The 15,607-nt window shown below is 34.8% G+C and overlaps 1 protein-coding gene and 1 pseudogene across 1 annotated transcript; one reads left to right on the top strand and one right to left on the bottom strand.

The window, feature by feature from the left end:
- Positions 1 to 1,316: 1,316 nt before the first annotated feature.
- On the top strand, positions 1,317 to 5,024 carry LOC118027617 (uncharacterized; annotated as a pseudogene).
- Positions 5,025 to 9,164: 4,140 nt separating this feature from the next.
- Positions 9,165 to 14,117, bottom strand: LOC118027628 (uncharacterized). The gene is made up of 3 exons (XM_035031026.2): positions 13,389 to 14,117; positions 12,136 to 12,573; positions 9,165 to 9,748 (listed from the first exon to the last, which is right to left on the bottom strand). Exons 1-3 carry the CDS (start codon positions 13,880 to 13,882, stop codon positions 9,532 to 9,534), a joined length of 1,149 nt encoding a protein of 382 aa, XP_034886917.1. The 5' UTR covers positions 13,883 to 14,117; the 3' UTR covers positions 9,165 to 9,531.
- Between the last annotated feature and the right edge of the window lie 1,490 nt (positions 14,118 to 15,607).

Genomic DNA, 15,607 nt, shown 5'->3' with positions numbered 1-15,607 from the left:
TTTAATTGTCGCTGTCTTTTTTGCATAGAGATAGGATGCAATCCTTGACCATACAGAATATTTGCTGCAAGAATCTAACATTGTACCTTTCCTAGTTTCTACATCTTTTTAAGACATTGAAGGATCCTAACAGTCTCCCACCAACCAGAACCTCTCTGTTCTATGTTATGGTACTCAAAAGCATGTTATTAATTTGAAGATTAAGACAAGTTCTTATACCTTCTAGCAAACATCACTCCTCTCCCATTGTTATCTTCAAAACAAAAGATGCATTGAAATTAGTATGCTTGAATTTGTCCAAATATATCCTTAATTTTTCCATAAAGATTTCATATATATAAATGGAAGATTAATTATATTGTGTTCAAAAACATAAGAATAACTGTTTAATTTATTCACATATATATTAATTGAAAATCTTTTCTCCCTTTCATTGCCCTTGAAAATCTTTGTGGTTTGAAATATATTTAAATTTTGTTTGACAGATTAATATGATGGGATTCATGATGGGTTTTAATTTGAATTGTTTTTTTATATTGATTTATTTAAATTCAAATAATATAATAAGTTAACTTATAATCCCGTTTAAATTTAATCAAGTCAAAATCAAGATTAAAAAAAATTAACACAACTATGTTTGAATAAAAATAATAAACTTAGATTGATATGATAAATGTAAATAACTTAACAACTCTATAACCTAATTCTTAATCTAAATTAAATCTTAAATTAGATTTGATAATTATGCTAAGAGTTTGTTTGAGTATATTAGAAATTATTTTTTAGAATATTTTTTACTTAAAATAATATTTTTTAAAAAATATTTTTAATAGCAGAATATCAAAACAATTCATAAAAAAAAAAAATTCAAAATTTTTAAAAAGAAAACTTTGACTGCAATGCCAAAAGAGACTTTAAAAGTTACATGTGAAAATCACAATGCTTTAACCTTTCAAAGAGCAAATCCTATGCATGCTGTGGATGAGAGATAATTGCTGGAAACACTCCTCTTGGACTTCTGTTCAACTAAAATTTAAAACATTGTCGTCCATATTTGGTAGTCAATCTTAATCATATCCATACAAGTAAATCTTCCAACATGTTTTGTCAAAATCTCAAACATCATTAATCAAATTTATTAAATCCAAATCCTTGAGTCAAGTAATCACATCAACGACCTGTCGTCCTTACATAATGTACCCGTGAACATTTGCTGTCCCTGTGTGTCCATTTCTCTTGCAACTCTCGATCAATTTCTGTTTGGTTCCTGAGAAAAACACCAAAAAAAAGGAGCATAATTTTTCTCTACTTTTCTTCACAAAAAAGCTACACTGCATCCAAGGCGAAAAGCTCTCACCTTTCCATGATCATTGATAACAACATCAAAATAGTAAAAAAACCGTTTTGATTTATTCATAATTTTCCATCAAATTCTCACTCGACTGATCAAAAAATGGATGATACCTGTGTTGTTTGTGCTGATACCCTTGAATGGGTTGCTTATGGACCATGTATCCATAAAGAAGTCTGCTCTACTTGCATAATTCGTTTTCGTTTCATCTGCAATGATTTTCATTGCTGCATTTGCAAATCAGAATCCAACACCATCTTTGTCACTAAGGTTGATTATTACATAAATTGTCTTTTGATTTCTGGGTTTTGATTATATTTTGAACAGTTTTGGTCTTTTTGTTGTTTATGATGGTTTTAATTTCTGGGTTTTGACTTTTATACTGTAAAGTTTTGGTCTTTTTAATTTTTGGGTGTTGGTTTTTGTAGGCATTAGGGGATTATACGAGGATGATAAGTGACTTCAAGGGTTTAGGTGGAGTCAATGGAAAAGAGGGTAAAGTAGGAGAGTGTTGGAATCATGAAGGGACAAAGGCTTATTTTGATGATTTTGATCATTATAAGATGATTAAAGGTATGTGTAGGTTATCATGCAATGTTTGCAACAAGAAGGATGGAGGGTCAAAAGAGTTTAATAGCGTTGAGCAATTGAAGGGGCATTTGTTTCACAAGCATAGGCTGTTTATGTGTGATCTGTGTTTGGAAGGTACGAAGGTGAGAGTTGATTCATTGTTAACCTTTGCTTCTTAGCTTGGTATTTAAAGAAATGAACATTAATGAAGTGTTAGAACATGAGATCGAGAAATGGTATTGAAATGAGCTCAATGAGATTATTATATAGAATGTGCGGTAGGATTTGATTGTCTCATGTCAAAGAAAATTGTTCGTTCTTACATTGTCTTTGCTTTAGCAGGCACACTTGTGTTCTCTGACTTAATTAAGTTTTGAACCAGATATTTACAAGTGAGCAGAAGTTATATAATAGAGCACAATTGACTCAACATGTGAGGACGGGGGACTCGGTGGTTGATGGTAGTGAAAGTGAAAGAGGTGGATTTACAAGACATCCTATTTGTGAGTTCTGTCAGAATCCTTTTTATGGAGATAATGAGCTTTACTTGCATATGTCTACTGAGCATTTTACTTGCCACATATGCCCAAGGTCACCCATGCATTTTTCCCTTAAAAAGGCTTTCATGTTTTTAGTGTTTTGTTTTATCAAATGTACACTCTCATATGTCCATTTTGTTTTTTGTTCAATGCAGGCAACATCCTGAACAATATGAATACTTCAACAGTTATGATAACTTGGAGGTTGATTATATTTTGTTTTCATACGTCTTACTCGCTTGTTTTTCATTGTATGTCATGATTGCTTTGTTTTTTAATTAACATACCAAACTTTATATCTCATATCCATTTTCGTCAAGAGCATTTCTTATGCGAAGATGAGGCTTGCCTTGCAAAACAGTTTATTGTTTTTGTAATTGAATCCGAATTGAAGGTGATATCTATTAGTCTTAATGATGCATCTTTTCCTTTTGGCTGTCAATATTTAGAATTTGTTTTTTATGTTTTCTGGAGGTACTATGTGACTAAGAAGACTTGTGTATTTCTGATATCGGTAGAGGCATAATGCCATAGAACATGGAGGGTGCTTGTCTTGTTCTAAGCGTAGTGCTGTACTTCAGGTGTGTTTCGATCTTTTTAATTGTTGGATGTTACCAATGTCATTGGCATTTTCTGCTATCTTCATTTTATGCTAAATTTTATCTCACCTGAGCACTTTGTAGCCATTCATGCTTATTAATTATCATTCTTTATAATGTGGATAATAACATGCCTCTGTTATTTTCTACATCCAGATACCTACGAGTTTCTGGTTTCAGCAAATTAATGAACATTATCGGCATGGTAGAAGTTATGGTAGTCATTTGAATTCATCAAGCTATCAAATGAACTTGGCCATTGTAGATAGCCATCTGACAGCCAATGCTGAAAGGCCTTGTGATATTTCATCAAATGCCCAAACAGTTTCTACTCACAGAGAGGAGCGTGAAATTGATTTAATTGTTAACCCTTTCGAGTCATTAGCCACCACAGATTCTGAGCCACCTTCAAGATATAATCATGTTTTAGGACAGAACTCTAGGAGTGTACCAATGGAAGAAACCTCTTTTCCTCCACTTCCGATGGCTCAAAGCAGCAGCCAACAGAAATCCAGAAATGGTCTGGGTGGGTTGAGGGGGAATACAATGGCTACTCGCCTTCATTGCTGAAATATGGTAAAAGTCCTTAATTCTTCTCGGGCTTTGCCAGCAGCAAACAGTCATCCTATCTCATTAGCTAGTTTTTCTTACCACTCAAGGCCCGTTTCAGATTCTGGGGTTTTATCTCCATCCAGTTCTCTGAGTTCATCCCAGAGTAAGCCGGCAACCATTAAGGAATCTGATCTATCTACTTACACGAGCTTTGCTCAGGCTGGGCCATCAAGGAGTAATGGACTTGTTGTCTCTTCAGATTTTGCAAGTTCATCTAGGACTTCAAATAGTAACAGCAAGGTCAGCCAAGCTACTGTGGCTCCAAATCCTGTAGACAGAACCTCTCACAAATCTCTTTCCAGTGTTCCTTCTCTATCTACCGCTCAAGTGGATAATATGTCTAGAAGTGCCTCACCTTTGCTTAAGGTTGAGTATGTTCAATCTTCTAATAAGGCTCTAGTGGAAAAAATTCGTGCTGCATTGGAATTTAATGAGGAGAAATTCAGTGCATTTAAATTAATATCCACAGAGTACCTCCGGGACTTAATTGATACTGCAGAGTATCTTGCCTACGTGCATCAATTTGGCTTATCACATCTTGTCCTTGAGCTAGCTAGACTTTGTCCCAGTGCTGAGAAGCAAAGAGAGCTTATTGAGATTCATAATTACAACGTTGGGAAAGAATGGTTCTGTTGAAAATGGTCATTCCAAAAGCAAGAAAAGTTCAAAGAAAGGCAAAGAGAAGTGTGATGGTAATGGTATCACAAGCTCTGAGAACATTTTGTCAGATAGTATTAAGGTGGAGATCTTACCAAAGGAAAGGCATCATGGTGGAAAAGGCAAATCAAAGATTTTGGTCGACAAACAAAATAACTTAAATTTGTCAATGGAGCCAAAGAGTGCAATTGTCGCTCAGCCAGTGGTGTCAGCGCAAAGAAGAATGTAGAGGCTGGGGGAGGAGGGAATGAACCTAAGAAAAAAACCTCAAAGTTCTTTAAGAACCTTGTCGGTGATACTTCGCTGCCTCACTGCCCAATGTTGGTAATTCTAACGATGATCCTAATGAAAAAGAAGATAAAGCAGGTGTAGATAGCGATATACCTGCACTGTTGCCGGTTCATGGAGTTTGGAGAAATGGGGGAGGCGAAAAGCGTGTTGCAATGACCTAGAAAGATTGCAAAAAATGACCTTGCATGGGGGCATAGTGGAAATGCCTGTTGGTATGTATAGAAAGAACTGGCATCAGACTTGATTAATGTCTTTTTGTGTGGATGTTAGAGCATGTTGTTGCTAGGTACATATCAGTACATTAGAGGTTTAATCCCTTGAACTAACTAGGAATGTTTCAAGCTTTTGAAACTGTAATCTTTTCCTGGTTTGTTTTAGGTAAATAGTAAAAAACATTTTTTGGTACGATTTGGTTGAATTGGAAATATAATTATTTGATATATTTTTTTATCAAATAGAACAATTAATTGGTAGTAGTATTTTTTTAATGTATTTGAAGTTAGACATGGAAATGTTGGCAATCATGGATACCATAATTGAAGATGGCTACTGTATATGGTTTGGTGCCAAAACAGAAAGAAAAAAAAAGTGATGAAAATTTAGGTTCAAAATTAGACTAAAAATGTAGCAATGGAAGCTTTCATAAAGCAATTTAACATATGCTTTATTTGAAAAATGATCAACACAACATAAAACACCACGTAAATCATCAAAGCTGCAGGAAAGACAAGAGTAGGGGTTGAAGGAGATAGAGCGAGGAAGGGGAGGGGGCACAAGGTAGATTGCGACCCCAAATGTCAGCCACAATGATTCACAGGTTGTCTCGCTAATTGGTCAGCCATGGCATTTTCTTCACGAATAACACTAACAAAACGTAGATTCCAAACACCACGATCCTTACCCAAGGGCTTAGCTAGTGCGAGTTCTTGAGAGGACGTCCACTGTCATATCATCAGCAAGATTCTGCACCATTTGTTTCTTCTTCTGGCCTCTCCATTGCAGGTATATTTTGTCATTTTCAGATATGGAAAGAAAGATAGAATGATAAGCACTTTTGGGTTGTTAGAGAAAATTGCCAGGAAAAATCCTATGAAACACATCCTAATTAATTAGAATCAACAGAAAATAACACTCGGAAAGTAACACATTATTCTGAAAGTAGCAATCTAGAAGGGAAAGAAAAAAGATTAAGGTCAATATAAAGAGAAAGACCAGCAGAAACTATAGCAGGACAGCATAAATCATCAAGCCTAGATCATTAGCAAATTAACTCGAGCCCTGGATCAAAATGGAAGCTCAAAGATTACTTTGTATGAAAACAAAGTGTCTTACAACATAAATAAAACCAGATTCCAGTCCAACATAATCGGAGTGAAAATTAAATCAGAAATTGTTCCAAAGTCTTATTGAGTTCAATAGTAAAGGTAAGATTCAGAATCCCAATGTGTAGGAATATAATGGCAGAATCGAAAACTGAAGAAAAGAAGAAAAATCTACGAACTACCACATGAATACAAACTAGTGATACTAGCTGAAAGAGCTAAATTAATAAACATGGTGATGCTGCTACCTCTTTATTATCCTGAACAATTTTCTTAGTTGATGTTGGTCTCCCGTTAGATCACCTGAAAGCAACCAATTACCACAGGAAGCCATGAACTCAGCAATGACAATCAGTGATGCTGAGCCCTTGAATTGATACTCACTTGTTACCATTGCAGCACTGTCATCCGAATCAAAAGTTTCCTCATAGCAACCCAAAGTGGAGTAGCATTCATCAAAAGAAGAAGAACTTTTCGATGTTCGTTTCTATCCCTATACCTTATGAAATTGGGAGATAACACAGGCCTCCATAACTTGAAACAGAATGAAACCTGTACAAAGGCTTTGACTGGCAGTCTAAAAGAAACTTCTAGTATCATATCTTCTGTTTCTGTTCATTCTGTACAGTAATGTTGTATTTGATATTCCTTTATAACTCTTCTTTTGCTCTTCGCTTTCAAATTTCAATGCACATGTGGCTGGTCATTTCTTTGCTTTATATATATTCAACCTGTGTCCAGGCCTTTCCATGCTGAAAATTCACCTCGATTTACACAGCTGCAATGGTTCTGTTGGATTCTGTAATATCATAAACTGTATCAAACGCATTCACCTTGTGGTTTCTTGTAGTCTAGATTTGGGATTGGCTCCTCCTTATGGTTTTTTATTTTTGGTTTCATCAGTCTGCATCCCAGACCAGTGCATCGCAAGTCTCATCAACCATACACCTGGCTTTAATTCCATTTTGTTTGGTTAGTGTTTCTGGATAGAAAAGATAAAGACAGTGTGAACAAATTAGACATGTCTCTTTCTTACAGAAATTCACTTCAAAACTGTTCTTGATTTATTTTATGTTTGTATCTTTGTCTCTTCCAAACACATTTCTAGTTTTTTTTTTTGGACTGTCCTTCCCTAGGACACTAAACAAATGCAACCTCACCGTATTAACATGGGCTTGAAGAATAAGTCATTGCTTTCGTTACAAATCCATATAAGGAGAACAAGAAACCAAATTGCAAGAAAGAGGGTTAGCTATATATCATCCTAGTAAACAATCAAAATAACATTTGGTGTAAGTTCCTTTCCATGGTTTTCTATCATCATGAGGTCTCTTTTCTTTGTGAAAGCCAATGGCTTCAGCCTTCAGGTATAAGAAGTGCAGCTGCTACACACACCGAAGTCTATGATTCCTTCACCCCATATTGCTTCATTTCCATCACAGGTTTCCTAGAATAAATTCCAGCCCCAAAACTAATGTAAAGCTTCATCACAGGCATCCTAATTTCTTAAACATGAAATATATAACCAAATGGATTATGCACTGAGGAGAGGCGGGACAAATATTTGTTTTCTTTTGAAGTTGATTCTAAGCTTTGATCCGGACTTCGCTGTTTCAAATGAGAAGGATGTAATCAATTATGGACCATCCCTTCTCTTCTCTGTTTGCTGTGGCATCTTAAAGTAACTTTGGTGGACTTGACAAGTAGCAAGGGATGAAGGAGGAGGAGGGACAGTAACCTTGATTGCTCAATGCTCTGCTTTTGCATCTTGGAGAGTGTAGAAGTATAAGCAATATGGGGCTATGATGGTTGCGATGTTTGTGGTTTTGGTTGATATAGCAATTCCCCATCGATCTTTAATGAGGCATGAAAGGGTCGTCTGTCGATAGGGCTCCAACAGACTCTTGTTCTATTGTTGTTTCTAGACAGAACATGAACGAAGAGAACTTGCACGTACAAGGAGTAGATGGACAAATGTGTAAGTTGAACATATGACGAGAGATTGTTCTGTTTGTTCATTTGAGACTGGTAAATTCGAAATAATTGTTTTTGGACGCAAGCTAGAGCTATAATAGTAGGCTTGATGCTTCCTGTAGTGCATGAAAGTTGAAACTTTGACAAACTGTTCATTTAAGACTAGAAAATTGGAGTGCATTTGCCTTCAAATATATCCCTGATCAGGTTAGTCTTTGCTATATTCATAAAGTAGCAATTCTGAATCATAGAATTTTTACATGCTTGTTGACAGCTTCTTTTTCACGGGCTTTTGTGGCGATTTCAAGTCTATGGATACATTTTGCATTAAAAGAATAATTGGAGACATATTATTATTATTATTATTAAATTTAAAAAAAATATTATTACTATTAAAAAAAATTATAGATTTTATTTGAATGGTAAAATATTTAATAATAATAAGAAGAACTTGGGTCAATAATATTTAATATTATTATTAATATTATAAATATTATTATTGTCATTGTTATTAATAAAATTTGAAAAAAAAAATATATTATTACTATTTAATAAGAAATATAGATTTTATTTGAAGGATAAAATTAAAAATTATTATTATTATTATTATTATTAGCATTAATTAATAAATTTCAAAAACAAATATTATTATTATTATTAAATAAAAATCATAAATTTAATTTAAAGGGAATAAAAACTATAAGAATTGAATCCTGCAAATTTAATATTATTATAAATATTACAAATATTATTATTTTTATTATTATTAGAAGAGTCAGATCCAAATAACTTAACTTGAATTTGACATAGTTACCGGATTCAATTCGGTTAGATTTGTCATTACTACAACATCTAAATAGTTAAAACATTCTTTATATTTTTAACTTTTTAAAATATAAATATATTAACCCCCTGAAAAACACGGGGCAATACACAATAAACTTTCTAAAACTAATGATGTTAGCGTAATTTTAGAAACTTGTGTGATGACTTTTACATACATTAATTAATCTTTGATTGCACAGCTTATGTTATAGGTTTTTTTTCTATTGTGGTTTGCGTGGTATTTATAAAATCAATGGTAAGTTTGTTGATTAAAAAAGCACGTTTTCTCTTTAATACACTTTTTTCAGTTTTAAGATTCATACTTAGAAATATTTTATATTCTTTTTTATTGTTATTCTCAAGTGTTAAAAAATAATTTAAAAATTTAGCCATAATATAGTTGAGAAGAACCCTAAGCAGGCACTTGTAGCAGTCAAATGTCAAAAGATCAGTTAGACTTGATTATGCATCATCTCATTTTGAGCTGAAAATTCTTGAAAAAGTTTACAGTCATAAGGATCGATCCAAAGATACAAATTGTCAAAAAAAAAAAAAAAGAGAGTAGCATTCATTGAAGTCCAATCCTTTAATTAATTCATCCATCTGCTTTGACAAAGTTGGTGCGCTGTGGGACCTTTCTTTTCAGCCTTTCGTTCTCATCAGCCGACAAATATCCACGTGCTTAGTTCCTATCGTTTCACACTTCTGCTTTACCCCCACCGCCCCCCTCTCTCTTTTTATTTTTTTTGTCTTTCTTAGATTGTAGTGGAGGATTGTAGTGGATGATTGTATTATCCTCCACTACAATCTAAGAAAGACAAAAAAAATAAAAAGAGAGGGGGGGTCTGAAAGAAAGACCTCCTCCACTCTCGTAAAAGACCAAGAAAATATGAAGGTGGGCGGAGGGCCGCCGACAGTGGTAACGAGGACGGAGGGGCGTGAGGCAGTGAGAAGTTGAGTTTATCTGCGATCTCTTTAACAATCGACTCTATGAACTTTGACTCATACCTGCAAACACACATCATACAAATTAAATCACGGATTAATTTGATAATTCCTCATCAGATCAACATAGAAGAAGAAGAAGAAGAGACATACAACAAAAAAATTCAGCTTGGAATACATCGATGCAAATGGGTGGATGCTGAATTGACAAATTAAGAAACACGACCAAATTAACTTGTACAAAATCCACGTCTCAAGGTTTCTTCTATCCTCTGCAGGTCAAGAATTGCTACGGTTGACCTTTTTAAACTGCCAAGATTCTGGTCTCCTTGCCAGACTTGCTTAACCTTGCTAGATGATAGCTCAAGTTCAGGCTCAAAAAGGGTTCCGATCAAAATTTAACTACAAGGCAAACATCTCAGAGATATCCATCCCTATGTAAATACCTCATCTACTCAGAAAAGGGACTTAGTTCTTGAGGGAGGTCCATGTTTGCAAAGCCAATTATAGATCTTAATATTATTTTTCTACTATTTTTTCAAAAGTCCATGAATTATTTTTCAATAAACATGGAACAAAAAGGCTCCATTGCATGTGTCATTTCATTTGTCAACATGCATGAATCCTATGAAGTTATCCTTGACAATCAAAAAACACAACAACGTACTGCTGCATAACCTTTTAACATGATGATTAAGGCAGCTCGAACCAAGAACAAATCAAATTGTGAACAAATTAAGTTCCTCAGCTAACTAAATGAATAAGCTCGTTTTTTTACTACAAGCACAGATAAGCTGATGTATTATCATTCATGGATGCTGTCGTGGGGGATTTAAAGGTGCTCTGTAGCTTGAAAGTCATTTTTTAGCTGTTGTTTCAGTTTGTTCTAGTTTTTATGGCTGTCTTTATGCAACTTAACCAGACTACATATGATGAATATTAAATGTCCAGCATGAGGTGATACCATGATTTCTAGTGCTGGTGTTTGTGTGGATATACCATCAGAAATTTCCAATGCAATCCTAAGAGTAGGATTGAAATCTGCTTGGTCGGTCTTTTTTTAAAGACAATGAAAAACAAAAATAATTACATTTGCATTGAGGCTAATTAACGAACCAGCCCTTGTTAATCATCCTCAGATCCCGTTACTGTGCAAATAACTTGTAAGTTGAATGGCCATGATAGTTAAGTTTGGGTAAACATGTCATACAATTATCACTAATTTAGAGATGCTGAAGCAAGCAACAAGAATTCCAAGCATGTGTTTCGAAGATGCCTAATGAATCGAGAGACAATACTACAGTAGCAATTGATTCACAGGCTCATCGCTACTTCAATTGGCTTATGAGAGAGAGTTCTACATCGACCAGTGCACTTATGCAGAACACCTTTGTTTTTTCTTTCTTTGAAAAAGACACAGAAACGTTTGTGATTATAGCTTCAGTAATGAAATCAAGGCAGAGTTAAGTTTCTTTCGTTTATTTTTTGGCATTTCTAGAATGGCTTCAATGTTTTTGCTTCACGAAATGAAAAGGGTTATCAAAACATCCTTTCCCTATACGTCATATCAAACACGGCCACAGGTTCTGGACATAAAACAAACAGTTAACTGAGATTACTAGCAGTCTAGCACTATGACAATTGAAGTTCAAGGCATCGTTTTCAATATGTTGGCACCAACTGCATGCTTTTTATTGACATTTGAACAATTAGAGAGATTAAGAAAATCAATAAGGCATGTGCAGTTTCTTGGATCCAAATAAGCTTGTCTCGATATTGAATCGGTGAAGTAACCTTGACCATATTAAACTTGCACAACAAAATTGAAGCTTCAATCTCTCAAGGTTAATTTATAGCCTTTGTAAAAATCTGGCATAGATAGGTGCTCACAATTGCTAAGGCTTGCATATTTTAAATCAACAAGATTCTTGTTTCCTCTCTAAATGATAGCGTCTTGTAGTTATCATAAAGAACCAAAAACAATTATTCATCCCAATGCAGCATCTCATCTCCTATGAAAGGAACTTGACGCCAGCCATGAGGAAGGTGCACTTTTCAGTTATTTTTAACACCAGAATTATAAATCCTGAGCAATCTAAGTTTGGATTTCCTCGCAAAGATTCTGGAATTTAATTTACTTTCAAAAATAATTTTTGAAATGTCCATCTACATCCCTTCAATGTCATCGTTTATCTAGTAAGTTGCAAGATTTCTTTCATTCTCGTCAAACTCTTTTCCCCTAGGATAGTTGGCAATCACGGTTCCAGGGTAATTGAATGTCTTCTCACATGTTAACTAGCAAGAAAAAACAACCCCCTAGCTATGTGGCTCAACCGTGATGTTCGAGTATGGAATGATCAAGGTCAAATTAAGTATTCCTAAATGCTTAGCTGATTCAAAAATATAAGCTATCGATGTACTAAATTTCGAAGAAAAAAAGAAGTTATTACCCGTCTTCTAATTCCATTCCTTCCATGCATGCAACTTCTTTAAGAGCCTTCCTCCACCCCTCCACCCGGTCCTTGAAATGTATCTCATGCTTAGCAAACTCTTCACCATATCTCCCTGTTTGGGTCCCCACCTCAGATGGATCAACATCGTAGAAAACTGGAAACACTATGTGGCCAACAGTTCTTCTACGTTCCATGATCATCTCTAGCTCGTCAAGACACCATCTCGAAGAAGCGTACTCTTTAGAAAACACAATAATGGATAGTTTTGTTTCGTTAATTGCTTTCTTGATTTCTAACTCAATGTTCTCTCCTCTCCGTATTCCATCGTCGTCTCTGAAAGTGGGAATCCCTTCTCTAGATAACGCTTTGTACAGGTGGTCGGTGAAGTTCCTGCGAGTGTCTTTGCCTCGGAAACTCAAGAACACATCGTAAGTACTAGGCATCAACGAGAGAAGAAACAAGATTTGGATCACTGGGTTGAAAGCCATCGGTTTGACGAAGAGAAATATGTCGAAAGAAACAAAGATTTTTGTGTTGGAAGAGATGCAGATCTCACTTGATTCTTTGTTGGAAGAAAGAAGAAAGAAGAAAGGCCAAAGGTTGGGTTTTTTTTTTTTTTTTAATCTGTTTAGGAAGTTTCTTCGTTCATGTGCTCGGATATGTTTGGCTGTAGAACTGGGACCTCAGAAGTTTAAAGAAGTGATCTAACTATGATTCAACTATACTAAAATATTTATGTTTTTTATTTTATAATTTGTTTTTTATGTATGCTTTCGTGTATGCACAATGAAAAATATTGCATTTGTATATATATGTATATATATATGTATTACTTTTTCATTGCATTACATATTGCTATTACTAAATACCATTATTTATAAGGTTGGGTTAAAAAACATCAAAGCAAAAGGATTAGGTTGACACAAAAAAAAATTTTAAAAGTTGTTTTTTTTTTTTTTTGTTGCGTTCAGGGGGGGCTTTTTCTACACTGTGGTCCCTATTATTCATTTATATGCATGATCAGTCCTAGGGATTACTCCTTGACAATCAATAAACTCAACAAGAAAGTGCTGCGCAACCTTTGGAACCAAGAACCAATCAAATCTGGTATTGAAAGGCTAAGGCTGACCCATTTTAAACCGATAAGATTCGTGTTTCCTTTCTAGATGATAGCTAGGTTAAATTATCCAGAAAAAAAATGGAAGGCAAAGATCTGAAAAGGTAAAACAATTATTCAATTACTTGTATACCTGTCTGGCTGCAGCGTCATTCCTGCCAGGTCTGCGGCTTCTTTAAGAGCGGCCCTCCAACTTTCCACTCTAGCCATTTCATTATGGAAGCTTTTTTCGTGTTTAGCAAATGCTTCTTCAAACGACCCTTTCTGTTCACTGACCTCCGACGGATCAACGTTGTAAAAAACGGGAAGCACAACGAGCCCAGTTTTATTTCTGAAATTCATGAGTTGCACAAGCTGGTCCAGACTCTTTGTTGAATTAGCATAGCCTTTAGAGAACACAACAACCGATATCATGGATTCCTGTATCGCTTTCTTGATATCAGACTTTTTTCCTGTGTAGATTCCACCATCATCTCTAAGAGTGCGAATCCCAGCAGAAATGAGGTCTTTGAAGAGATGATCGCCAAAATTCTTGCCAATGTCATCGTGGCTAAAACTCAAGAAAACGTCGTTATCCTTTCTGGAGAGGAGAAGCATCAACAGATTGATAAGTGAGAACAAACCCATTGGACTGGTTGGTGAATAAAAAATGCCGAAACTAAACTGGAGTATGAGAAAGATGGAAGTTTCCGGTGGGAATGGAGTGAAACGGCAAAGTTGGGAGGCTTTTCAGGGTACCTGGAAGGGAAGAAAGAATGCAACGGTTCAGGTTCCCAAATTTGACACGTATGGTTCACTAATAATGACCAGCCATCAAATTGGACCACAGTGCTATTTTTTTATGTCTCCTTTTTGAATTTTGATAGTGCTAACTGCTAACTGTGTAACATCTGAACGTGCTTTGTTTTATTATTTTTTTAAAAAAAAATCATTCTTCATTGGTTTTGTTTGTTTTTTGAATTCCATTCTCTAATTAGGAATTAATTTTGTAACTTATTTCAATTTAATTTTTATTAAGTTATTTCTAATCATGGATTTTCTAGAGTTTTAAATGATTAAAAGGTGTTTTTGTTTGAAAATAGACTTTATGAGGTTTTATGAATTTTTTTTTTTAAGTTTTGCAGGTGAAAATGAAAATTGAGTTTTAAAATCCCATTGGACTGGTTGGTGAGTAAGAAATGCCAAAACTAGAAGGATGGAATTTCCCGATGCGAATGGGGAGACACGGAAATGATGGGAAGACTTTTCAAGTTGTGATCCGCCAACTGCTAGGTAACTGAAAGTGGAAGAAAGAGAGCGAGGTGAGGTCTAGAACCCTACTGCGAGAGGGACGCCTCATGGGCCAACTTAGTGCGCACGTGGCCCAGATTTGATATGTTTGGTCCATTTCTGTCGACCCAATTAATATTGATCTAGACTTGGTTTCTTTTGAAGAAACAGGGCCTGATAGTCCATCAAACGGAAAATCACAACCTGGATGAACAGTTACTTTTTATAGTATTGTCACTTTAGATTTCAATGGTGATTAAAAAAACAAAAGTGGTTATTGAATTTATTTTTTATTGGTACAGTTAAACCTCTTCTTCTTTTTTTAGCATCAATTAACATCCAATTGCATATTTTATTTTATTTTTTAAGAGAGGGTTGAATTGAGAAATAGGGTATAAAAGTAAAAAAAAAACAACATATAAAATAAGTAACAATTTTGAATTTTTTTTTAAAAGTTCATTTTAATTCTTTATTTTTTTACCGTAGTTAACCCCTTTACTTGAAAATCCCTGGATTTGAAATATATTTTTTATTATTTCAAGTTGATTATGGGTTTTTTGAGTAACTTTTTTGTGTTTTGTTTAGGCTATAAATTTGTTTAACAAGATTTCTAAAAGGGTTTCTAGGATGTTTATAATTGTTTTGTATCAAATATAGAATGAAAATGAGTTTCGGGTTCAGAAAAATAGAACGTCTTCCTTAACTTGTGTTGCTTAGGTACTACTAGAATCAGGAGGAAACAGGAATATGATGAACCAGTTTTGTAGAACCATCCCTGCCATCTACAGCTTCTTTAAGAGCTGCCCATCTCAACCTGGAAGCCTTTCTCGTGTGAAGAAAACGCTTCATGATCATATCATCCATGGAATGCTTGAAGTAATTGATACACTAGCTCATCCCTACTTCAATTGGCTTTTGCTGACCACTTTATTTATTTTTATTTTTTTAAAGAGACACAGCACTTTTAGTGATTATAGTTTCAGTAATGAAATCAAGATAGAGTTAGGTTTCAGTAACGAGATTACTAGCAGTCTAGCACCATGACAGGGCGTGCACTTCTTGTAAGAGCTTGGGACAGCCGGG

The sequence above is a fragment of the Populus alba genome, chromosome 5 (assembly GCF_005239225.2).
Source record: "Populus alba chromosome 5, ASM523922v2, whole genome shotgun sequence".
Lineage (NCBI taxonomy): Eukaryota > Viridiplantae > Streptophyta > Magnoliopsida > Malpighiales > Salicaceae > Populus > Populus alba.
The sequence above is the reverse complement of the archived record's forward strand: the minus strand, read 5'-3'. Positions and strand labels throughout refer to the sequence as shown.

Excerpts from the sequence above, each read along its gene's own strand:
- LOC118027628 (XM_035031026.2), bottom strand. The coding sequence starts at position 13,882 with ATGGGTTTGTTCTCACTTATCAATCTGTTGATGCTTCTCCTCTCCAGA. Across the intron at positions 12,574-13,388 it reads ATGACGCTGCAGCCAGACAG|TACTTACGATGTGTTCTTGA; the intron begins GTATACAAGTAA and ends GTTGATGCCTAG. Across the intron at positions 9,749-12,135 it reads GGAATGGAATTAGAAGACGG|GTATGAGTCAAAGTTCATAG; the intron begins GTAATAACTTCT and ends GTGTGTTTGCAG.